Source organism: Gossypium arboreum, chromosome 7, assembly GCF_025698485.1.
Source record: "Gossypium arboreum isolate Shixiya-1 chromosome 7, ASM2569848v2, whole genome shotgun sequence".
NCBI classification, from domain to species: Eukaryota; Viridiplantae; Streptophyta; class Magnoliopsida; order Malvales; family Malvaceae; genus Gossypium; species Gossypium arboreum.
The window spans coordinates 86161618-86189082 of NC_069076.1; the positions used below are offsets into that span (position 1 = coordinate 86161618).

The 27465-nt window shown below is 32.6% G+C and overlaps 1 protein-coding gene across 3 annotated transcripts; it reads right to left on the minus strand.

The window, feature by feature from the left end:
- Positions 1–19539: 19539 nt before the first annotated feature.
- On the minus strand, positions 19540–26608 carry LOC108454375 (uncharacterized). 3 transcript variants are annotated; one of them, XM_017752820.2, is made up of 8 exons: positions 26110–26608; positions 24479–25520; positions 23485–23603; positions 21470–22375; positions 21098–21392; positions 20389–20554; positions 19967–20075; positions 19540–19888 (listed from the first exon to the last, which is right to left on the minus strand). In XM_017752820.2, the coding sequence occupies exons 2-8, from the start codon at positions 25292–25294 to the stop codon at positions 19771–19773; spliced, it is 2529 nt and encodes an 842-aa protein (XP_017608309.1). In that variant the 5' UTR covers positions 25295–25520; positions 26110–26608; the 3' UTR covers positions 19540–19770. The 3 variants fall into 3 exon arrangements, with proteins under 3 accessions (XP_017608309.1, XP_052886542.1, XP_017608317.1); XM_053030582.1 differs by having other exon boundaries at positions 24479–25351; positions 26110–26599; XM_017752828.2 differs by having other exon boundaries at positions 24479–25558; positions 26110–26598.
- Positions 26609–27465: the final 857 nt, after the last annotated feature.

Sequence of the window (27465 nt, forward strand, 5' to 3'; positions counted from 1 at the left end):
TAAGAAAACTCTACATTAACATCAATTCCATGCTTTTTCAATAATATTAATCTTAAAAATGTATTGAAATATTGATGATCTTACCTTGTTCCATTGATTTCAATCTTTAACTTGATTTTCTCTCTCCTTCAGCTTCCTTTTCTTGAATCCAACTTGATGTTTTAATTTCCCATAGTCTCCGTAACATTTTTCTCTCTTGGTAGCTATGGAAATTCTTTTGATTTTTAGGTGAAAATGGTAAATTTTTGGTAGAAGGACCAAATTGTAAAGAAAGAAAAATTTTCTTTCTTTCTCTCTTCCTCTCACGTTAGTGCATGGGAAAGATGATGAATGGTGTGTGTGTGTGTGTGTGTTCACACACACACACATATATATAGACTAAATAAAATAATAAAATAATAAAATATCTTATTAAAATATTAAATAAATAATAATTATCTAATTAAATAATTATAAAATGTCACCAACATCATCATTGCTTTCTAGATTTCTCTCTCTTCAAGTTGACAATTTTGCTCTTTGTGATCTTTTAAAATTCGACTCTTAAGTCATCACTTAATTTGGTAAAATTGTAATTTAGTCTCTCATAATTCTTCACCTATTCAATTTGGTCCTAATTCATCAATTTTCCTTGATTTCTAGATCATTCCAACCTTAATATATTTGCACTATTAGTCCTTCAACTTTTTCATATTTACACATTAATCCTTTAAATTTTGAGTATTTACTATTGGGCCACAAAACTTTTCTTACTTTTACAATTTAGTCATTTCTTGAATTAATATGTCATAATATACTTCCCAGTGACATAACTTAATTTTCCTCTTCTTGTCACTTTATTTCTTTATTTTACTATATTAAGGATAATATCTTACTGTAGAAATTTTCAGGGTGTTACACATGCCATATAAATCAGTGACAGTGTGATGTGTATGATCTAATCTAACCTTTATTTTCTTATAGATTGTAAAGATGTCAGACGAATCTGAACATGTTGATAATGATGAGGTTAACAGTAAAGTACCGACTTCTGAACATGGGACGAGTAGTAATGTCCCGATTCTTTCGGCTCAGGAACATGAACTTAAAAAATATGTTTTTTTGGATATATGAACCAGTGGTTCAGTGAGTTTATGTAAGAAAAAAATCCAACTCAGCAACCTCTATGCCTTATCGTACCACATGTTGTACCTCTGGTTGCACCTTTACCTCTTCCAGTGATTAAACCTAATAGACGTACTCCGATTGAGAAGCTTAGAAAGTGTGGTGCTGAAGAATTTCGGGGCAGATTAGAGGATGATCCGGTTAAAGCTGAGTACTAGCTTCAAAATATATTACAGGTTTTTGAAGAAACGGTTTTCTCTCTTAATGATTTTCTTAGATGTGTTGTTTCATTATTAAAAGAGGAAGCGTACAGCTGGTGGTCGACAATAGTAGCTGTGGTACCGAAGGAGAAAATTTTCTGGAAATTTTTCCAGACTGAGTTTAAAAAGAAATATGTCAGAAAAAAGGTATTTGGACAAGAAAAAAAGAGAATTTCTTGAGTTATGTTAGGGAAATCGGTAGCTAAATATGAAAGAGAATTTGTATATATCAGTAAATATGCTCAAGAAATTATGCCTACTAAAGAAGAAATGTGTATTCGGTTTGAAGATGGTCTAAATGATGAAACTTGAATGATGATTGGAGGTAATGAAATACAAGAATTTGTTGTCTTGTCCGATCGTGCACAGAAAATAGAAGAAGTCTACAACTGTAAGATACAATGGGATAGGCGAAATCAAGAATTTCACAAGAGAGGCTCTTCCAAGTCATTTTCAACATCACCGGTGAAAAAGATTAAAGAAGATTTTAGCCGAGCTACCTCAGTGTCTGAACGTTCAAATAAAAACAAGACGATTCAACATGATTTCAGGGTACCTACTAGACCAACTGATAGTGTGGGTAGTGTACAAAATGCTCCGAAATCCAAATGTAGATTTTGTGGAAAATATCACCTTGGTGAGTGCAAAAGTAAAACGGGAGCTTGTTATAGATGTGGATCAACTGATCATTTTATTTGTAATTTTCTTAAATTTCTAAAAGAGGATGAAGATCAGAAAGAAAAGCAAATGTCTACCTCTTAGCAAAATAGATGTTCGGGCCAGAATTGTAACAACCCAATTTCAGTGAAATCGGAATAGTGGTTTCGAGACCACAAATCCGAGTCTGAAAAATGAAATTATTTAAATTTCATAAAATAATAGGTATTATGATAGGAATATTTCATGAAAATTTTTATAGAAATTTTTTATCAAATATGTGTCTAATTGCAAAAAGGACTAAACTGAATAAAATGTCAAAGTTGAATTCTAGTAGTTATAAGGATTAAATAGCTATAGAATTAAAAGTGAGAAGTCCTTATATGACAATTAGGCCATTGATGAAAAATATGTAAATATTTTTAATGAGTCATCCATGGAAAAATTGAAAAGGTTAAGGATTAAATTGGAAATTGAATTAAATAAAGTATGATAAATGATTAAATAGAATTAAACCCATTTTATATCATCTTCTTCTTCATAAAATACATGGAAACCCTAGGAGAGAGAAAGAAAATTTCTCAAGCTTGATTTGGTAAGTTCTATGTCCCGTTTTTTGTAATTTTTATATTTTTAAGATCAGGAAAGCTTAATTTCTTTATTTGGGTGATTAAATTGAAAGAAAACCAAAGTTTAAAAATTACCCATGGATGAATATGCTGTAAATGGAAAGTTTTTAATAAAAAATGAAAGATTATTGATAAATAAACCACTTTTACAAGGTGATTTTTAGTGAAAGCATGTGTAGGGACTAAATTGCAAAGTAGTAAAATTCTTGGAAAAATTATAAAATTTATGAAATATATGTGCTGTAAAAGTTATATTGGAAATTTGAATAAGCTTGGAATAATGAGTAAATTGCATGAATTTCAATTTCCGAGCCTAGGGACGAAATTAGAATTAATTAAAAGTTTAGGGGCAAAATGGTACTATTGCCTAAAATGTGAAATGGGCTTGATTGAATGTAAAAATCATAGAATTGATGATTAAATTTATTTATATAGATCCAGAAGTGTCGAACAAAGAAAAAGATCGAGGGAAAGAAAAACCTTGGATTAGTAAATACGATCAATTGTCAAGGTAAGTTCGTATAACTAAATTAAGCATACAAATGTGTTGAATTGATTATTGAATTATGTGCATCATGATTTGTAATTGGTATGTACATGTAATAAACCAATGTTAATTTGTGATTTACTTATAAATGATGAAAAGGTGCATGAATCCGTTTGAATATTGATTTCCGATTGGACAGGTGATTACAGTGAATATAAGATCTTGCATATGTTGCAATAAAGGTTGTCCCTAAAGGATAATCTTTTGATCTCATTATGAAAAGGAATGTAAATTGAAAAGGGTAATACTTGAAAAAGATTTGTGTACCCAAATGGTACAACTTGAAAAAGTTATGTACACTTTGTGTGTACACTTGGAAAGGTTAGGTATACTTAATGTATACCATATGAAAAGGAAATGTATACTTTGTGTGTACCAGTTGAAAAGGAATGTACACCTCAAGTGTACAATTAGAAAAGGAAAGGTCCATCGGAAATTCAATAATTCAGCGATACCGACATACATAGTTATATAAAGAAAAATGGTATGATGAGCTCATCTATGCATTTTAGTATTTTTGGAAACTAATCAATTGGTTGAATGATTGTGTATAGGCCTTATTTGCTAATTGAATAAGTTAATGGACATATTACTTAATGTATGAATTACTTGATGAACATAAATGGTAAGTGTATTTTGGTTATATGAACTTACTAAGCATTAATGCTTACTAGGTTTATTTTCCCTGTTTTATAGTGCTCAAGGCTCGTGAAGGTTGGAATTGGGTCGGAGCTATCATCACACTATCAATCTTTTCATTTTGGTAAAAATGATAAACCTATTTTGATATAATGGCATGTATAAACTTTTATGGCCAAATGATAAATTAATATTTTGGGTTGTAATTAAGTCATAAAAGTAGTTAGTAATGCATGTTTGAGATGGATATGTTGTGAATTATTATAAAAACATGTTGATTTGAATATTGGTAATTGGTTGAATTGGTTGGTATATACTTGTAAGTTTTTATGCAGGTAAATGATTTGGTTTGGGGTGAGATGAGGCTAGGAATGGTCTTATTTCGTCCACACGGGTATGACACACGGGCGTGTGTGACACACGGTAAGCCCACGGGCATGTGAAATGACCGTGTGTCCCCTGCATCCTTAAATGTGAAGTCAGGATAGTACACGGGCAAAAGACACGGCCGTGTGTCTTGGTCGTGTGAAGGACACGGGTTTCAAGCATGGTCAGGTGTTAAAATCATGTGAAAATGGCTTAAAATGGCAAAAAATTAGTTTGCCACACGGCCTAGCCACATGGACATGTGCCCAGGCTGTGCGCCCCTTTGATACTTAAGAAATTACAAGTCAGAATTCCACACGGGCTAGCCACACGGCCATGTCCTAAGCCACATGGGTGTGTGGTCCTATCTTCAAGGATAAATTTCCAAAGTTGCCAGTTTAGTCCTGAACCACTTCCAAAGTATGTATTGGGTCCTGTAGGCCCATATTTGGGACTTTTTGATGAAATTTGAAAAGTTTTGATTTGGAATGCAAATTTATAACTTGGTTTTGTATAAATGGTAATGTATAAGTTCGATAATGCCTCGCAACCCTATTTCAGTGACGGATACGGGTTAAGGGTGTTACAAGAATAGTGCTACAGGGACTACTCGTTCGAGAATGAAGGACACTATTGTTCGGTCAAAGGTTAAGGCACCTGCTCGCCATTCGAGCCAGAGAGAAAGCTACTGCTCCAGATGTAATTGTTGGTATATTCTATGTTTTTGTTGTTATTGTGTATGTATTGATTGACCCTGGGTCAACTCATTCTTATATTTGCACTGCATTAGTAACGGAAAAGAAGTTACTTGTTGAATCTACTGATTATGATATTCAAGTCACTAATCCACTAGGTCAGAGTGTAATAGTTAATTCAATTTGTCGTAATTGTCCACTGAAAGTTAAGGGCTGTGAATTCCCTATTGATTTGATGTTGTTACCCTTTTGAGAATTTGATGTTATCTTGAGTATGGATTGGTTATCTTTGCATGATGCTATGGTTAACTGTAGACAAAAACGGATCAATTTGAAATGTTAGACATGAGAGATGATTTCAGTTGAGTTTGAGGATCCGAAAGATGTTGTTAGAATTATTTCAGCTTTTTCTGCTCAGAGATTGATATGAAAAGGTGGCGAAATATTTCTAGCATATATCCTTGATACTCGAGATTCAAAATCGTAACTATATCACTTACTAGTTGTTAGTAAGTTTGTTGATGTATTTCTTAAAGAATTGTCGAGTTTACCTCCTAATCGTGAAGTTGAGTTTGTGATTGATTTGATTCTTGAAATTGCACCGATACCAATATCACCGTACGATATGGCACCAGCTGAACTAAAAGAATTGAAAGTACAATTGCAAGAGTTATTAGATCAAGGGTTTATTCGACCGAGCATGTTTTCCTCTGGTGCACCTATTTTGTTTGTGAAAAAGAAAAACAGTTCTTTGAGATTATGTATAGACTACAGAAAATTGAACAGAGTCACAATAAAAAATAAATTCCCTTTACCACGTAACGATGATTTGTTTGATCAATTGAAATATGGCGCAGTGTTCTCGAAGATAGACCTCAGATCCGGGTATTATCAGTTGAAGGTTAAAGACTGTGATGTGCCAAAGACTACTTTCAGAACTCATTATGGTCACTATGAGTTTCTGGTAATGCCATTTGGTTTAACTAATGCCCCTACTGCTTTTATAAATTTAATGAATTGAATTTTTCAACCTCATTTGGATAGATTCGTTGTTGTGTTTATTAACGATATATTAATCTATTCCAAAACAGAATTTGAACATGTACAACATCTGATGATCGTACTACAAACTTTGAGAGAAAAATAGTTGTACGCAAAATTTAGTAAATGTGAATTTTGGCTTCGTGAGGTTGGATTTTTAGGTCACATAATATTAGCTGATGGAATTTGAGTTGATCCAAGTAAAGCTTCTACTGTGATATTGGAAAACTCCAAAAAATGTCTCAAAAGTGCGAAATTTTCTGGGTTTAGCAGGTTATTACAAAAAAATGTTGAGTTTGTTGTGTCTGATAAGTGCCAACAGAGTTTTGATCAGTTGAAGAAAATGTTTATAGAAGCCCCAGTTTTAACTCAGCCTGAATTTAGAGTAGCGTATATTGTTTATAGTTATGCGTCTCTTAATGGTTTGGGTTGTGTATTGATGCAGTCAGGAAAGGTAGTAGCCTATGCTTCTCGACAATTAAAGTAGCATGAGAAAAATTATCCTACACATGATCTCGAATTGGCCGCAATTTATTCGCTTTAAAGATTTGGAGACATTATTTATATGGCGAGAAATGTCACGTGTATACAGATCACAAAAGTTTAAAGTATTTGATGACTCAGAAAGAATCGAATTTAAGACAAAGGCAATGGTTAGAATTGCTGAAAGATTACAATCTGATTATTGATTACCATCCAGGAAAGGCTAATGTAGTTTCGGATGCACTTAGTTGAAAGTCATCACTGTTTGCACTTCGAGCATTGAGCGCTTATTTAGCTTTAAATGAAGATGGTTCTATATTAGCGGAGTTGAGAACGAAACCCCTATTTCTGCAACGAATTCGAGAATTACAAGATGATGATACGAAGTTGGTGTTGAAACGACAGATGGTTCAGGATAATTTGAGTTCAGAGTATAGTGTTGATGATAGTGGTACATTACGTTATTGCAATAGAATTTGTACTCCGAGTAATTTGGATTTGAAAAATGATATTCTTGCTGAAGCTCACAGTAGCACGTACACTATTCATCCGGGTAGCACGAAGATGTATTGTGATTTGAAACAGCTATATTGGTGACCGAGTATGAAACGAGAAATTTTTGAGTTTGTAGTTAAATGTTTGATTTGTCAGTAGGTGAAAGCAGAACATCAAGTACCGACGGGTTTACTACAACCTGTTATGATTCCTGAATAGAAGTGGGAGCTAGTTACGATAGATTTTGTATCTGGCATACCTATAACTCCGAGAAAGAAAGATTCGATCTGGAAGATTGTTGATAGATTGACTAAATCAACACATTTTATTCTAGCCAGAACATATTTTACACTTGAGAGATTAGCGGAACTATATATATTTGAGATTGTGAGATTACACGGAGTTCCGACATCCATTATTTCAGATTGAGATCCGAGATTTACATAGAGATTTTGGAGTAAACTTCATGAGGCTCTAGGCACTAAACTTAATTTCAGCACAGCGTTTCATCCTCAGACTGACGGGCAATCAGAACGAGTGATTCAGATTTTGGAAGATATGTTGAGATATTGTATACTCGAATTTGAAGGTAGCTGGGAAAAGTATCTACCGTTAGCTAAATTTGCATATAATAACAGTTATCAATCCAGTATAAAAATGACACCATTTGAAGCTCTTTACGGGAGAAAATATAAAACACCATTGTATTAGTCTGAGCTAAGTGAATCCAAAATGGTAGGAGTTGATTTGATCCGAGAAACTGAGGATAAAGTTCAGATTATTCGAGACAGTTTGAAAGCTGCATCTGATCGTCAGAAATTGTATGCAGATCTGAAAAGAAAAGATATAGAATTTGTTGTTGGTGATCGGGTATTCTTAAAAGTCTCTTCGTGGAAGAAAGTGTTAGGGTTCGACAAGAAAGGAAAGTTGAGTTCGAGATTTATCAAATCGTATGAAATTATTGAAAGAATCGGCACTATAGCTTACTGATTAACTTTGCCTTCCGAACTCAAGAAAATCCATAATGTGTTTCACGTATTGATGCTGAGACGGTATAGATCTGATCCTTCACATGTGATTCCTCATAGTGAAATTGAAATACAGTCAGATTTGACGTATTCGGAGGAACCAGTGAGAATTTTAGCCCGGGAAGTCAAAGAATTGCAAAATAAACGAGTACCATTAGTAAAATTCTTGTGGCATCGACATGGTTCAGAAAAAGCTACCTGGGAAATCGAAGAATCAATGAGATTACAATATCCGAATCTATTCTCGAGTAACAAATTTCGAGTACGAAATTTCCTAAGGGGTAGAGTTGTAACAGCCCGATTTTTCAGTGGTGTCAGAAACAATGGTTTTGAGGCCACCAAATCCGATGAGTAAGTTCATAAATAATATTATTTAATATTTACGAGTCAAATAGGGTTTTTAAAAAAAGGTTTTTGAATTGGTAATTTGTGTTTTATAATGATTTATTAGGTCAAGTAGTTTTAGAAAGTGAGGTATCAGAACCTTATTTCTATAAATCGAACCATAAATATTTTTATAAATATTTACGGAGTGTCATTAAGGTAGTAGTAAAGTTTCGTTGAAAAATTTTAACGTTTTGATAGTTAATTAATTAAAAGGACTAAATTGAAAATTGTGCAAAACTTGCTAATTATAATAATTAAGTGATTAAATGGATTGATTAATAAAGAGGAAGGACTTAAGTAATAAATAAACCTAAATTAAAAGATGAGGCAACATATAAAGAGAAAATAATAAAATAAAATGATTCAATGGCAAAATAGTAATTTTGATAAAATTAAAAATAAAACAAATTGAATTTAAAGGTTTCCTAGACATTTCTTCTTCACTTTTCAGCCAAAACAGCCATAAGAGAGAGAACTTAAGCTGGTTTTTCATACTTTTTCTTTACGTGAGTTCAATTCTTACCCGTTTCTTGTAATTTTTATGTTTTTGAAATTGTTACAATTAGGTCCAACTAAACCATACATTTTTTTTATTATAAAATTTGGAAGTTTCTATTGATAAATACTAGATGTTTTTTATGCATAACATGGATTTAGATCTTTGATTATTTTGTATGATGTTTTTATAAAGGGATTTTGCTAAATATTGATTTTAGGATTAAATTGTGAAAAGGTCAAAATATTAGGGTTTGATAATGAATTTCGGTTTATTAGGGACTGTATGAACACCTAGAATATTTGGATAGATTATTGATTGAGAAAATTAGTTAATTTGATAGATTAACTAATTAAGGAATTAAATTGCAAAAATTGTAAAAGTTTGGGTTAATTGTGTAAATTCAAAAAATAAAAGGGATTAATTGTGAAATGAATTGGAAATGGAATATATGTTAATAAATGATTAATTTTATATTATAGATTAAGATCTCGTAGATACTAGTGAAAAAGGAAAAATAGTGGAATAGTATCTGAACTTCTGCAATTAATACAATTTAGTCCAGGTAAGTTCGTGCGGTTAAAATTTAACATTTGTATAAATTGATGAATGGTATTATGCATTTATTCTATTGTTGGAAATAAATTATTGTTGGAATTATAAAATTGAATTGAATATTCGGTTTGAATTGAACCTGAGATTTGAGTACATTCGTAACTTGGTGTATGATGGTATTGGAAGTAGATATCAGCATTTTACCCAAGTAAACCGGGGTCCAGCATTTGTTTCGAATTCTCGTGTTTTACTTTCTGTTTAGCGTAATTGGATGGATCAACTCTTATGAGCTTCTGTTCAACTTTCGAGGTTTTGTTGTTGGCATATTCAGATGGACCAGCTTTTATGAGCTTCTGTTGACGATGTACCATTATCCATAAGTCATTCTTCGAATGAAAATTTTTGATAAAGTAATTTATTTAATGAACTTGAAATACATGTTATTTATTTTTGTATTGATTTGAATACGAATGTATTTATCAATTGAAGTTGTGTGTAGCAGCCCATTTTCAGTGAAATTGGAATAGTGGTTTTGGGACCACAAATCCGAGTCCATAAGAAAAAAATTATTTTAATATTATTTCATGATCTGTATTATGATAGAAATATCGTTTGAAAAATTCGTAAAGAAATTTTACCGATTATATGATTAATCTAATAGAAAGGACCAAATTGTATAAAATGTAAAAGTTGAGTTCTAGTAGCTATAAGTATCAAATAGCTATGGAATTCATTATTTGAGATCCTTATATGGCAAATAAACCATTAAGAGGAGTTAGTAGATAAGCATCATGATTCATCCATGAAAAATTAAATAAAGAAAATGACAAAATTGGAAAGATGAAAAACAAAGATGATAAATAATAAAATAAAAGAAAATATCATCATTTATATCATCTTTCCCAAAATTAAATACATGGAAACCCTAGCTAAGAGAAGAGAACTCAAGCAAGTTTACTTGGCGTAATTGGGTAAATAATCTTGTCTCGTTTTTAATAATTTTTATATTTTAGAGATTGTAATAGCTTAGTTTAGCTATCTTGAGAATTAATTTGCAAAGTTATCAAAGTATTAAAGTTTTTTCATGGATGAATATGCATGAATTATGAATTTTATGGTATAAAATGAAAGGTTGTTGATAGGTAAACCACTTTTGTAAAGTGAATTTTTATGAAATTGTGATTTAGGGACTAAATTGTAAAGATGTAAAATTCATGGAAAAATTCTGAATTTTATAAAATACATGGGCTGTTAATGTTACATGTAAAAATCAGTTAGGCTTGGAATAATGATATAATTGCATGAATTTCATTTTCCGAGCCTAGGAACGAAATATTCTTTAATTAAAAGTATAGGGGGAAAATGAAAATTTTGCCTAAAATGTGAATTGAATTGAATATGAATTGTATTAAATTGAATTAACTTTACTCGTATATATCCGAATAGACAAAATACAGAATTAGATCAAGGAAAAGAGAAAGTGTCAAATTAGTAGATGACAAATCAACGAACACTTGTCAAGATAATTTTGTGTAACTAAATTGTATATATATATGTTTGAATTTAATGTTGTTTATGTGAATTGTATAAATGTCATATGTATGAAATTGATCACATATCTGATAATACCTGATAAATAATAAGTCTCATTTGGATAAATGAGATTCGATGGATACAGAGTTTTCAAATTGGTTGTAGTCCTACATATGTTGCGGACACACCATAGCTGGAAAGAGTGTCCCGTTATTAGCTCTCATGAGCATCCCGATATATGGCCCTTTTGAGCTTCCAGTTATATAGTTCTTTTGAGCTTCCCGTTGATAACTCTTCGAAGCATCCCAATTGGTTGTGATTCTGCATGTGTTGTGGACACACCACAACTCTTATGAGCATCTCAATATATGACTCTCCGGAGCTTCCCGATATGGTTTGCTTGAACTTCCCGATATATGGCTATTTGGAACTTTCTAATTAATGGCTCTTCAGAGCTACCCATTAATGGCTCGCATGAGCTTCTTGAATATGACTCTTATGAGCTTCCTGTTATATAGCCCGAATAAGCTTCCCGTTACATGGCTCACATGAACTTCTTGTTATATGGCTTGAGAGAGGGCTTCCCGATTATGTGCTCAAATGAGCACTCCCAAATATGAATTGACGGATTTCAGATTCGTACACTTCATGTGTACTACCCTTGTATCATTCGATATTTTAAATTATTTAACAGGTAAAGTTCTGATATGAGATGATATGAATTTAAGATGAATTACTATGATAAATACTTGAAATACAAAGATATGATATGTACATGTTCACGGATACTTGAAGTGATAAATACATGTATGTGGAAGTTTAATATTGATGAGCTCGTTCATGTTTCTTGGTATTTATGTGAATTACATGGCTAACATGCTTGATGAGGATATGTGTTTAGGCAATTGACCAAATTGGTTTGAGTATGTTTAGTTAGTTTACCTTAAATGTGAAATAAATGGTTTACCTTAAATGTGAAATAAATGGTAAGTTAATTTCCTGTAATACTTACTTTGTTTTATTTCCTCTGTTTTATAGTAACCCGGAAGCTCGTAAAGGTTAGAAGTTGGTTGGAGCCACATCACACTATCAATCGCCTTTTTTCGGTATATTTATTAAATCAACCTTGGTATAATGGCATGTATAGGTTAATTTGGCCATTGATGGCATTTCAATGTTTTGTTGTGATTAGCCATTTGAATGGCTTATGTTTGATACATTCGATATATATATATATATATATATATATATATATATATATATATAGTATATGGCCTTATTATGGTTAATATGTGTCTTGGTATAATTGATTGATGGTTAACTAAGAAGCAAATTGGAACATGGTTTGAGTTGGTATAGTTGGTACAAATATGAATATATATATGTAAGTGATCAAATTATTAAGTATGAATACTTGGTTATATATGATGATATAATATGCATAAAACTTGGTTTTGCCTTAATTCAAATGTCTTATATTGGTTCAAGAATGTATTTAAGTGTTATTGTAGGTGGATGACAAGTTTGGGTGAGAAATATGGCTAGGAAATGGCCTTATTTTGTCCACACGGGCAGAGACACGAGCGTATGTCGCTGCTGTGTGTGCACATGGGCATGTGATATGGCCGAATGTCCCTTGAATCATTAAAATACAAAGCAAAATGCTTAATATTTTTCACACAGCCTGGAACACGGGCATGCGACTTGGCCATGTGACCCATGCACCTATTTAATGCAAAATATTATGTTTACATGACCCGGACGTGTGACTTGGCCATGTGACCTAAGTTAGAGAGTTACACAAGTACTAATGCGGGCTGTGACACGACTATGTGCCCTATTTCGAATGCTTACACAGCCTAAGACACAGGCGTGTAATTTGGCCATGTGAGCCACACGGCTTGACCACACGGGTGTGTATCCCCTGTATCTTGAAAAATTTTGAAATTTTGCAAAAAATTCTCTGAGTTCCCGATTTAGTCCCGAATTGATTTGACAGTATATTTTGAGGCTCAAGGGCTCATATAAGGGATAATGTGATTGACTTGAGATTGATTTCTGATAAGAATGTAAAGTGATATGAAATGTTTGTATTTGATCTGTAAATTTTGATAATGCTCTGTAACTCTGTTCCAATGACGGATATACGTTAGGGGTGTTACATTATGAATGACAAGGAATTGACATAAATTATATTATTTATTTTACATGTTATAGTAGGTTCGGTAAGATTTTTGTTTAACTCGTCAAACTTACTAAGCTTCATTAAGCTTATTTGTATTGTTTAATGTCTTTGTAGATTTTCAGAAGGTTGGACGAACGGATAAGCACTCAAGTCAACTATCCAGCTTATCGCGGTAGTTTTTGAAACGTTCAATATGATTTATATGGCATGTATAGGCTTTTTTACTGTCTTAGTCAAAGTTTAGCTTATGTAAATATTATGAATAATAATATTTTGTTTATATAACCAACTTTCATATTGGTATGAAATTAAGGTATAATTTATATATTAGTATAAATGATATATATATGTATGTAATTGAGTCATAGTGAACTTGGGTAACTTGGTTAGATAAATTAATTAGGTAAGGTTGGATACTTGGTTGATATATATATTTTTTAAAGTTGACATTTGAAGTGCCTAAGAGTTTAATAGTTGTATGTGGTGATAATAAATGTTGAAGACTTGATTTTAGCTTATGTTGAATGCCTTGTTATGGCTTGTTGATGTATAATTTGATGAGGTTAGGTTGGTGTCAACTTGGGTGAGAAAAGTGGCTTAGAAAATGACCTATTTTCGTCCACACGGGCAGAGACACGCTCGTGTGACACAGAGTCAAGTGACACAGTCGTATGTCGCCTGTATCTTTTAAATTGCTCAAGTCAATATGATCACACGGCCTAGCATACGGGCGTGTGGCTGGGCCGTGTGACCCAAGTTAGAGAGTTACACGAGTACGATACGGGCTGGACAAGGCCTTGTGTCCCTATTTCGAATGCCCACATGGCTTGAGACACATGCGTATCTCCTGATCGTGTGAGTTACACGGTCGTGTGACCTCTACAGTGTTGAAAATTTTAAATAATTCTGAAAAATTCTTTGAGTACTCGATTTAGTCCTGACTTGTTTCTAACAAGTATTTTGGGCCCCGAGGGCTCGTATTTTGATTCCGATTGGTTTCTGACATGAATGTTATATTATATGAAATATATTTTTATTGATCTGTAAACTTCGGTAATGTTTCGTAACCCTGTTCCGGCGATGGATACGGGTTAGGGGTGTTACATGATGAGTGTAAACTCTTGTTTGTTAAGTGCTTAAATGAGAAATTATGAGAGAACAAAAGCATAGTGAAGGTTAAAAAGCATAGTGAGAGAAATAAAAGCATTGATTGGGAAAGCATTTCGGGGGAAAAGAAAGAATCACTAAGATGTGTTTAATTTGTTAAAAAATTCCTCAAGCTTAAACAAATGCTCTTTTCTTTCCTAATGCACTTTCTAGCTTTCATACTTATTGCAGTTGAAATTTGTCCTACTATTTTGGGATATAAAAGGAAGGTTAGAAAATGAGAGAAAATGTGGTGAGCTTTATTGATAAATCGAGGGAGAAATGGGAATAATGTCATGTTCTTAACTATTTTTGGTGCTTGGAACCTTTTGATTTAATCTTTTTTTATTACGAGTCATCCCAAGCCTCTGAGCGTTACAAGCCGAGAAGTCCCAATGTGACTTAGACGCCTCTATTATATGACTTTCATGAATGTTCATGTTTGAATGAATGAAAACTTGTGATTTGTGTTTGATTATGCATAATGCTTCTATTTCATGTGTTTTAATGGATTAACACAAACGAGTACACGAGCATGCAATTTTCCTCTATTCCATTGGTCTTTTAACTTTTTGAACTGAGATTAGTTTTTCTTAGAGAGTTTGAATTAACTAGTGATTAATCTCGACTTGCATTTGAAGTCTCCTATTTGTTTGTTCAATGGTCAATTATAATATGTTCTAGTAAAAAATACAATTTAAGGTTCGTCCTTTGCATGTTGTGTGTGTTATTTGCTTGAGGACAAGCAAAGACTTAAGTGTGAGGGAATTTGATGCATCCTAAATTAATATGGTCAATTAGGTCATTTTCTCACTTTATGAGCTTGTTTTCAGGTTGCATTTATAGTCATTTTGTATGATTTTGCATAATTAGTAGGAGTTGAAATAAATATAATTTTTTAAAGTATTTTTACATATATATTGAATATTAACATTATGTCCTTTTAAATGTGAGCTTACTTGTGTGAAAATGGCATTATAGGTCCCTACGAATCATGGCATGATTAGGCACTCAAAAAGTATGGAAAACCGTGCAAAAACAAACATTGTTGCGATGATGAATTACCACAGTCGTGACGACACCTCCACTGTTTGGAATGAAGCTTAGAATAGAGACTCTATTGTCACGACCACAAGCTATTATTGCGATGACGAATTTTCACAATCGTGACAATGTAGTCAAAACTGCTCAGATCTAAAATAAATTTTAAAAGGCATTTTGGTGTCATTTTAGGCCCTTAGACTTTGTGAAGGGGATTTTTAGTAGGGGCAAAATAGTCTTTTAGTTTGTTACTATATAAACTATTTTTCTAGCATATTAATAGACTTTTTTTACACAAATTAGCTCATTTTGATAGATTTTTCTCAGCTAGTAGGTTTAGGTTTTCTCTAGTTTGCTATTAGCATAACATTGTTTTGTTATAGATCTTTTTTCACTCTTATTGGAAACTTTGTAAATGGAAAACATTCAAGCTCTTGCACTACATGTGATTGACATTTATGAATGAGCATTTCTCAACTCTTTCTTTTACATTTTGTTTACCACTTTTTTAATAAAATGTTTATTTTTTTATTGAGCTTTATTATGTGTTGAAATTTTCTTAATGGTTGATTGATGAGTTGATTGTTTAGCTAGGTTGATATCTATGTTTGATTAATTGGTTGTTCAATTATATCAAAATATTTAATACACTATAATTGACATCTTTAGTGGAAGATCTAGATAAATGAGATCGAGAATAGAATTTATTGAGTAAGAATTTGGTATGATTGTACCGAGTAGTAAGACCAAAAACAGATCAACATGCCTAGGTGAAACCAAGAGAAGATCTTATGTGGCAATTCCTAATTTAGGATAAGGCCTAGAGGAGATTCCTAGTTGGGAGTTGCAAAAAATATAATCAGGATATGTTTATTAGCTTAGTTAGTGATTATCGAATCAATCGACCATCGTTTCAACCATTTACATCATTTATAGTGAGGAAGAGGGTTAGATTAGTGTCTTCACTTGTTAATTTAGAATTAGTTTTAATACAATTTCTATTCGGTTGCATTAATAATTCTCGACTTAATTTGGTTATTAGTTCCTTTGCTCATTATCTTCTTGAGGATCACATTTTTCCTTTCAATCCTTTGGATTCGATCCTCGAAATACTTTATGTCCTATTGTACACAAATATTACAACTCGACTTGTATACTTGCAGTAAACTGCTTTAATTTGTTTAGTATTCTAATTGTTTTTGGTGAACTTAGTGGAACAGTCAAGTATAGAGGTTTTTTTAAGGTTGTAGTTGCTAGTTTTTATTTTCATTGGATTGTTTTATTAGTGTTAATTTTGTTGGTCATTTTTTGTTAGCATTACAAGGTGACTTTAATAGGTGATTCTTGGAGTGTCTATTTGGCTGGTTGAGGTGAACGGATGGCAACTTGTTATTAGGTTAAAAGGTTGCCACACATTTTTCAACATTTTACTACACTTTTCCCAAAAATCCAATGCAGAATGATCAATTTCAGCCTTAGATTTCTTTTGGATCTAATGAGATCCCACTATAATGGATCTTTCTCTATATTGAAATTTTAAGCCAGTCAATTGAAGGGCGTTTATAATAGTGTAAAACTTAAGTGGTTTTATAGTCGTCCATGACTTTTTATACTATTAACATTTTTAACAATTTAACTATTTATTTTGTGTTAAAAAACTTTCAAATGTTAAGATAGATAATATTTTAAATCGATATGATAAAGGTATCGGATCAATTAAAAATTTACATGCATAACAAGTATAAATATTTTGATAAATTCAACCGGGATTGTCAAAATATTGATAGTATAAAAAGTTATGAAATGATGTAAAACTACTTTTAAGTTTTACACCGTGTAATGGATCCCTTCCTATATATATATATATATGATTAAAAAATACTTTGGGTCATTGTACTCTTGTTCTATTTAGAATTTAATCATACTATTTTTATTTTAAAGAATTTAGATTTTTAATTTTAAAATGTAAATCTAATTATTAATACTATTTGAATACTTTCATCAAATTTAGATTAATTATAACATCACGCCAACTATTTAATGAGTGTTATTTTTATTTCGAAATGCCATGCTATTAAATTTAACAAAAGAATCTTCATTCAATCTCCTATAAAAGTAACACTCTTTTTTATTTATTTATCTTGTGCTATTTTTCTGTTTCCTTCCTTAAAACCATAAGCGATTTCTCTCCAACAAAATTATGGTCTTTCCATGGTTTAAATCTATACTAAAACATTCTTTTTGACCTCTATACTAAATCAATTGACTATCACCTTTTGGATTTTCTTTCTGTAAAATTTTCTTAAATCACATGATTGTCCTTCTCCATCTTCCTTTAGCAATATAATCTCATTCTTATTCTTCCATGAACAGTCAAAGTTGAACTTACTTTTATTTACTGTTTTTCCATGAAATATTCAATTTACCCCCAGAATTACAACTCCTTTTTGGATTCATTGCAGATAAAATAAGCTCAGAATATGCCCAAAGTAAAGACGAGAAGTGAAAATAAATAAATGAAAGCGTTAATGGAATGCCAAAAAAATGTTATAGTACATAAAGCTTTGGGCCTACTCATCAATCATCTCCACCTTCTTAATGATGAACGTATTTAATCTTCTTTATATACCTATATTATTGCCTTGTAGCATAATTCAGATTTAATTTGGGGTTGTAATTGTGGTATTGTTGAAGGTGGAGGCAATGATGCTTTATGAAGTTAATTAAAGCCAGCCATGTTTTAATTTTACCACTTGATCTAAGGGTCCAAAAACAAAAAATGCAGGTGGATGTTTTTCATTAAGTTAATATGATTTCACATGATATTTTATTCATATAATTATTAAATTTATCAATATAATTATATTTGTCATGTATGTAAAATTTAAATTGATATAAAATATTTATCATATTGATCTAAAATAATGTCAACATTAATAAATATTTAATGGTTGAAAGTTTTAACATAAAATAAATGGTTAAAAAATTACAACATTAATAAATATTTAATGGTTGAAAGTTTTAACATAAAATAAATGGTTAAAAAATTACTATAAACTTGACATGCATGATCTAAATAAATGGAATATAAAATATGAAATATCAATATATATATATATATATAAATATATAAACTTAAATTCAAAACACTTTTTTTAAATTGATGGGTTTTAGAATTGAACCAGTTGAGCCAATTGAACTAGTTGAATCAAGAATCGATCAGTATATTCATTGAGTGTAATGTAAAAAAGAAACCAGATGGATCATGAAGCACTAAAAATCGCGATTAGACCATGAACCGCTGTCCGGATGGATCGATGTCGAACCATTCTTGTATATTTTGGGCTAAAACAACCTGGGCCAAAATGAAAAAAAAGCTTTTATGTTGACCTAATTTTTTAAAGGTTTAGAAAGCCCAAATAAATAAATAAAAATTCAAGAGTACTCACTGTCGGGTTCCTGAAAAAATAACAAAGGCCCTTGCATTCTAAGTTCTCATTTCCTGCAAATCAGTACATAATAAATTTTTGAGTTTTATACAATTATTTTCTCCTTTGCAGTCGCGGGTCTCGATTTCTTCTCTATAGCTCTTCCGAATCTCTTCATGATTTTTTGTTGCTTAGAGTACCAATTTGTTTACTAGAATGAAAGGGAAATGAATATTGAGAAGGAAAATTGATATTGCTTAGAGTTCCCACTTCTAAGTATCTTAAGGAATCCGAATCAAAAGGTGGGCTTTCAAGTTATAACATCATTTATTATTTATTCTATTTTATTTTAGAAAAAAATTTATTTAAAACCAATTAAACTAGTCAAACTAACCGAATTGATCATCATTTATTATTTATTCTATTTTATTTTAGAAAAAAAATTTATTTAAAAACCAATTAAACTAGTCAAACTAACCGAATTGATCAGATCTTGAGCTGATAGATTTGACCAATTCGACTTCCAAAAATCTTGATTAGGTTGGATTATTTATTTAGGTATTTAATTATTTGAGTTTATATTTTATATTTTGGGTGAATATATTTTGAGTCAAGTTTCATAGAGTACTTGAATATTGGATTGGAGATTGAATATTTATTATTTAAAAAACAAATTGATTTATTTGACTTTCATATTCAAACCAAATAAATTGAGGAAACTGATTCAACTAATTCAATAAACCAACTTATCGGGTTTACTTGGTTTGTTCACCCGTGTCTAATTTTAATGAAATTTAAAAAGGAAGAAGACATGGCAAAGGGTCTTTTCTGGAGCGCAGAATCGGTTATCTAAATCTTATAACCAGAAATATTCATCACACGAATCAAAGATGGCATGTTTTGTTCTCAATCATACACATAGTTTATGTACTGTACATCGTCAAATCACTGGGGGGAAATTCAAGAATAGGGTAAAAAAAAGAAGATACCTGGAGATGGCGAGGATGAAAGATTCTATAATTGTTGATCCAGATTCTTTTCTTCTTTCACTTTTATTAATGGATTGAGTAAGCACGGATGACCTCAACTACTGGTGCATGACACATCGGACACTTCCCTCCACCATGAGCCAACTCAGTGGCGCAGTTTGAGCATGTGCACATGTGTCCACATCTATAATAATAATATGATAACAGAAATGTTGAGGCCTCAAAAATCAATACGAAAATTTATGTATGAGATTAGATTTACCTGTATAGTAATGAATCGATATTGCTTTCGCAGCATATACAGCAAATTCCTTTCCGAACATTATCCCAGTTAGATGATGCATCCTTAGGCAAGTCATCATCAATCATACCTACAGAGGAATACCACAATGATCAACAAAGATGAGAAAAAGCCTCAATTATAGAGCAAAGAACGTACGGTTAGAACATCAACAATAACTAATTTGTGGGTGTTGGAAATTTTTTCCATCTTGATGGCTTAAACAGTGAACGGGACAAATCAGGACACATAGCTTGCTGAGGATATGACAATAAACAATAATCAGGAGAGAAAGAGCCTCGAGTCAGGAGCAAGGGAAATTCACTTTCCCTGAATAAACCTGAAGGAATTATGACACAAATGTGCAGATGTGCTAGTATTTAGGGATGAAGAAATAAAAGAACCTTGTGAACCAGCTGACCGGTTCAGGGCAGCAGAAACCTCTTGTCTTATTGACCTCTGTAACTCAAGTTGCATATCCATGCAGGCCTCCAGCATCCTCTGCATGTTATTCATTCTTTGCTGCAGTCTTGTCATGTCGACCCTCAAATCGTTAATTATCTCCCACTCCTGCACAAAATTAGCAGCACAAACTCAATCACGAGACCAAAGGGTTTGTAGTTGAACTGATTTAAGCTCAAATAATTCCCCCCCCCCCTCCCCCCCAAAAAAAATTTAAAAAAAAAACCAATGGAAGTCAAGTAAATACTGGCATTCAGTGAATTGCAAATGAAGCACAAACTGAAACTGTTCTGCGACCCAAAGATAGCAATAAGTATTTTGCAGTTTGGCTAAATCCAAAAGAAGAAGCATATTGCAGTTTGACTATCCAAAAGCATGTATTGTTTGGGTGGGTCTAGCCGATTTTAACAATTACACTTGTTGAAGCCTAACACTAATTTCCACAAAGGCATAATTGTCATGAGATCACTGAGTCAGCAATATCAAACAGCAGTTTTAAATTAAATAACAAAAAATAAAATATTTTTTTTAGTAAACCATTGATTCCAAGTATCTATTAAAAAGAAAAAATTTCACAGATAGTTGATTAATCAACTTCTCAAAAGATAATCAGGGATAGAATCAAGTTGCGAGCAAGAAGAAAGCACGTACGATGGCAAAGCGCTGATGCCCATCATGTGGTTGCCAATTATAGATGTGAGAATCCTGGTCCCAGAGTGGCTGCGTAGATGGCATCCTGGGTGAAGGAGGAGCAATTGGAGAACTCTGACCCTCATTCTGATCCCTGCTTTGCTGTTCTATATCTTGTTCAAGGGATTCAGGAGTAGGAGCTGCTTCATTCAGATCCCAGTCAATAGATGCATGATTTTGCCTTTCCACGTATGATTGTATCAATTGGTCAAGGCTCTCACGAAAACCACTACGAAGAAGGGTAGACACACTTCTCCTACAACATTAAAAATAACTCAGAAAATACTAATTAAAAAAATGAAATACATAAACCCAAAGTTATATAATTCAGACCTGCTTAAGAGTTCCCTCAGTTCAGTATTGTGTAAGTTGTCATCATCAGGAAGATAAAATGTGTCTGTTCTTCCAATGGTGGCAGCTTGTAGATTGTAAGACCCTTCAAACCAATTTTGTCTAGTGTCGTGCAAGCCACCATCCTCACGTTGTGCATCAGGAGCTTCTTGCATATCATCATAACCTCCATTTTCACTCTCACCGTCCTCATGATTCATGTCAGAGGCTTCTTCATTACGACCATCCATCAACTCGTTATGGTCCACACTAGCTTCCTGCCAGTCTGCATCCTCAGTTTCCTGATCCTCTTCCTGCCATTGTTCAGCTTGAGAAGCAGGTTCTTGGCCATCAATATGATCAACAGGAACCCTTTCTACATTTTGTACAATATTCGTTAACCAAGAGGTCCTACTTCTCTCACCATCTTGGAAAGAACGTTCATAAGATACTTCACCAGATTCTTGTAGACAACTTTGTCCTCCAGCTTCATTCTGCAAAGTTTCAAGGGACGACTCATCAGCAAGACTTTCTTCCCTGGGCCCATCAAAGACTTGTCCAATATCATATCTGCTTTCATTAGACTCAACACTGGCCGACCCCTGCCAGATACTGAATACACTCTCAAAAACTTGTTCCTGCTGATCTTCTAAACAAGCAGAAGTTGCTTGCTGACTTACTTCAGTTTCAACCTCTAAATCAGCTGTACCAATCACACACCTCCCATTATCAGTTTCCTCATTCTCATATTCAGATCGGTCATTTAATCCATCTATTGCATCATGTGTATTATTTACTCGGTTTTCTTCACTTCTATTCCCATCACTGTCAGCGTTAGATGGTCTATCTGAACGATTACTGCTAGCAGGACCAGAACACGAATTATCCAGTCGGGATAAAAAACCTTCCCTGATACATAGGTGCGGTTTGCAAAATGTTACAACCAAAAGGTGAAAATGGCATAATGTAAATAAAACAGACAAGACTAGAAAGTTATTAACTAATTCAGTTGTGATCATCCTTTATGAATTTCCTATAATTGAGTGTCCAAAAAATGTCCTCTATTCAAGCTATTTCAAAGAGGGGGTGGGGGCTGTGACAAGCAAAATTTTCTAATTTATCAAACCTAACCTTTCATTGGCAGAAGATCCTCAATATTAGTAGCCACGGCTGATAATAACTAGAAGGCCAATACTAAGTCTAACAATCAATAAAATGATTTGGAAAAAACACCTATAAAAGTCCAATCTACAATTCAACCCTGTACAGATAAAATGTGCAACATCACTCTACTCAGAATAATACTTGAACCAAATGAAGTATGTTAGTATCGTATACACCCAGAAATAAGGAGACTTGCCCTATGGCCTCTGAAGTCTAGGACACAAGATGAATTACAAAATGAGTGTGTAAAAGGTCCTACATAGGCCAGCCAACCAACCAAAATGTCTAAATTTGCAGTGTCAAGATCTGGTCCAGTGTTTCTAGCTGGGGTGCCCTGAAAGCTGAAACAATGATCTCCAGGCATCAATCAAGCAACCATAACAACGTATCATATGTCACTAAACCTCTTCATCTGATAACCTTAATAATAGACTGAACTGTGAAGACACGTCCAAAGTGGCATTAACATTCCCAAACTCTTTCATGGATAATATCACTAATTTCCGCAACTTCAATGTTACCAAACAGTTCCTTTCTGCAGACCAGAATCTTGGTGAGTTATTTGAGTTAAATCATTGGGACATTATTTTTAAGCTTCCACTGACAAATTAAATTACAGATCTAAATCCCTTGTTTCAATTTTTGAAGCATCGAATGCGGAACTGAATGCATTCAATTTACTAAACAGTACAAGTTCCCTTTGCTTAAAGTTTTTCACGAATTAGGTCCAATATTATTAAAGATGTTTACATGAAAATAGTGGAATTCTCTCAGAATATATCATAAGATGAACTTTGTAGAATAAAATATATACACACGCACATTGCTATTATATAAATAGAAGAAATAAGTACCTTAGACCAGATACAGTCTGTTTTTGTCTTAATAAGCCCAATTCACTGGCTGCAATAGAAATAGATCTGTCACCTTCAACCATTCTGTCATTTCTCAAGAATCTACCCCTTAATAAAGACTGAAAAAAGAAAAAAAGAAAAAGGGAAGATAACTGAGAAAATTTAATGCCAGTAAAACCAGTCCGCATCTAGAAATGTAACCATCAAGATGGTAGAACACTCAAAAAAGTTAATAGTTTATACTAGGAAAGCTTTAAGCCAGATACCAATGCCAAGCTAAGCTAAGCTAAACTACTGTTGCCTTCAAACAAATGAAACATATAGAAGAACCATAAACCTTTTTAAAATTTCTAACGACCTTTTTAGCAGCCAATGACAGCATTCAATAGTTAGCCTAATTGCTCTAATTTCCAGAACAGGTTACAAGCTAAAAACAGTAACATCAAGAATAATAAGAAGATAAAGAGGCAAAGTAGTTGGAACAGGCATGCTACCATATCATAATTAGACAAAATCAGAAGTTGTCTCTTAGTTCAAAGTAATAGTATTCTTTTTTTTTTTTTTCATTCAACATCTGCCCTAGTTAGTATTATGTTATACAGACTCTCTCTTTCCTACGCATGTAATTGCAAAGAAGTTATTTAAAGAATTTTAACAGGAAAGATATAAATCCATAATTACACATCTAATACTCTTTTTAGGGTATGTATTACACGTAAAGGTTGAGTTAAGCCACTGATATAATTGAGGCAATCAACAGTCTCATAGCATATACATTGTTCCTTCGTTCTTGAGAAAAGTTTAATAGCTCAAAATTATGCAAATTACAAATCAACTACAGATGACAATTTATAAAGACTAACTACCAAATTATCATCTAACATAAATAAAGTTTTCTTTTTGTTTGAAATTTTGGAAGAACGTACACAAAAAATGTGAAAAATTAAAGACAACCACGACAAATGAAAAATAGTTCAGCATTTAATGCATCTACCTGAATTCGGTTGCGATGGGCAAAATTTGATACAGCCCGATGCTCCAACAACCTCTGAAGTTCTGTTTGCCTCTCTCTCTCAGCTTTTTTAAGCATATCAAGCAGGGCCTGTCGGCCACATAATTTTCGAATGCCCCTATGCACATGCTCGGTCCGGCCTGCATTCTGGTTAACCACCAAACCATCAAGAAGTCGTTCTATTTGACCACCAGCATCAGCAGCTTGCTCTTCTCTACTGTCCGTAAGAGAACCTCTCTGCTGGCTATTCATTTGCACCCACTCCCTTATAATTCTGACTCTCTCCTGCTCAGTTTCACCCAGCCACTGGGCCCTTGAACTATTGTTTCTACCTGAAACATTTGAAGTACATCCCCTTCCACCACTGTTCATCCACTCCTGAAATATTTGTCTTACCCTTTCCCTTTCAACTTCCCCCAAATCAGATGAATGTTCACAATCAAAATTACTTGAATCCTCACTCCCATTCTGCAATCCAAATCGATCTGGTAACCATTGTACAAACTCATTCTCACTCACACTCACACTCACATCCTCTGAAACACCACTATGTTCACTACGTCGACTATCAGAAAGATCAGTCATGGGAAGGTCATTACTCCTCTGTTGGAGCATTCTTTCATTGGTTCTCTCTTGTGCATGACTCACCACATGCTCATCCTCAAACTCCCGCCACATCTGCAGGAGTGAGGATGGCCGGGTACTACCATTTCCCCGCCTTCTTGATGCTTGAGACTGAGACTCCCTTAGGAAAGAATTTTCAAGCACAGAAACGTTGTGTAGACCAGCAATAGCCATATTACTCTGAAATCTAAACTATCAAACCCTTTCAACCCATCTGCTTCAAATGCAAAACTGTGCTTACCAAAAAAAAGAAAACCATATAGCAGTCAATCCCCTTTCAGAAAATCAATCAACACCTAAAACTAGTAAATCTCTTCATCATCCTCATTTATCAGCATCAGCACTGCCAATACTGTCACCATCATCATCACTATCAATCTTCAGAGCATACAAACAGGGGCTGTAATAAAACACGTATGAGATCTCCAATCAAAAACTCTGCAGCAATGACTAAGGACTTCAGTGTTTTCTTAATTTATTTTCATAAATAAAATAAACAAATTGTAGCACTCTCGAAATTAAATTTCCAGAATGTCTTGTTTTACGTTTGACAAAAAATGAGGAAGAAATTTAGAAGTAAAAACAAATCTAGAAACTAATTAAAACAACCTCCACCAAACACACCTAAAAACAGTTATCCAAATTGATTTATCAGAATTATTCCCTTGTTTGGCTGCCGAGAAAATATAGAAGGATAACACAAAATAATACAAATCTCAATTCTTAAAGTCTCTCGCGAAAATATCCAAAATTTTGAAGGAAAAAAAAAACTGAAACAGCCTTTTTTAATTCTTATAAACTAAAATGAAATGTTCTCTTCTTCTCCTCACATTTCTCACCAATCAAACGAGAGAAAGCTTACCAACACTACCAAATCCGCATTCAAAAAATATGTATTAAAAAAAAACCAACAACAACAACAACAACAAAAAACAAGGAAAATCTCAGTTTAAAGAGCAACGAATTGAAGGAAAGAAATAAAAACGTACCTAAGAGGCCTCAGCTGTTTGATTTGGAAGCAAAGGAAAGGAAACCTAAAGGGAGAGGAAATTTGTGAAGAGAAAGAACTGAATTGAAGAAGAGAGTGGGAGAAGAACAGATTTTATGAATAATAAATGAAAAACAGGGGACACGTCATTTTTTAATTTATTAGTATTTAATTCTTTTTATTGTTTTTAACTTTTTTACGGTTGATGTGTTGTGGGGGTGCCGATTAAATCTAGCCGTAACACCAACGTCTTAGAATCGGGGAACAAAAAACCAATAAGAGCTTGACGCATGGATCAGTCCTTTTCACCCGCGTTTAACTGTTAAACTACCCAAATCTTGGATTTAACGGGAAGTGCAGAAAACGCAGCCGCCGCGTGCTTTCGCGATTTGGAATTCTGCCTTCCTTTTCACTTGTTGAGTTGAAATTTCAAAATAAAGGGTGTTGAAGGGCGATGACGGAATTTAAATTGTTGTGGCGTTAACGGCAATTCGTAAAACGTACTAAAATGTTTGATTTTAATAATTTCCTAATTATGATACTCAATATTTAAGAAAACCGAATCGAAATGGTGATTTCTTATTTTATTCAATTAACTGAATTGGTTAGAATAATCAATTATTTAGATTTTTATTTTAATTAATTTGTAAATATGCAATTATTACAACTTTTATTAAATTATAATTATTTTAAATATATAATTATCACGACTTTTATTTTATTTTAATTTTTAAATTAATAATTTTAAATTAAATATTATAATTATTTTTAAATGTGAATTTAGTAATATGATTAAAAATAAAAGATATTTTTGTAAGTTTAAAAATTTTCCAAACTCGTATTTTATACTAATTATAGATTATAGAAAATTACTTTCATTATTTAATTTAAATATATTTTTAGAGGTTACAAATTTAATTTTCATCATTTATAAAAATATTTTTGAAATAATTATTGTTTTCGTTTATTTACGTAGAACTAGACTACGAAAATCTTAGATTTTAGATTAAAAAGTATGATTGGTAATTCATTTTCATGCATTTTAAGGAAATTTATGTTTTAAATTGTAATAAGGACAATACATTATAAATACAAGTTCAAGTAGAATCAAACTATTATAAAATGGATTGGTAATTCATTTTCATGCAATTTTAAGGAAATTTATGTTTTTAATTGTAACAAGCATTAAATTATTATAAAATGGATTGTTCGAGTAACCATCCAGTAGAATCAAACTATTACAATACAATCAAACTAAAAACTAATACAATTCAAAAATTATTACAACATAAATGGACTAAAAATTTATACAATTCAAACTAAAGCTAACAAGTTATGATTAATTAAACTAAACATA

What these genes read in the sequence shown, in the direction of transcription:
- LOC108454375 (XM_017752820.2), bottom strand. Translation starts at nt 25,294, where the DNA reads ATGGCTATTGCTGGTCTACACAACGTTTCTGTGCTTGAAAATTCTTTC. An exon ending in CTGAGGGAACTCTTAAGCAG is followed by an intron (nt 21,393 to 21,469) that starts GTCTGAATTATA and finishes TTAATGTTGTAG; the next exon opens with GAGAAGTGTGTCTACCCTTC. An exon ending in CCGGTCAGCTGGTTCACAAG is followed by an intron (nt 20,076 to 20,388) that starts GTTCTTTTATTT and finishes ATTCCTCTGTAG; the next exon opens with GTATGATTGATGATGACTTG.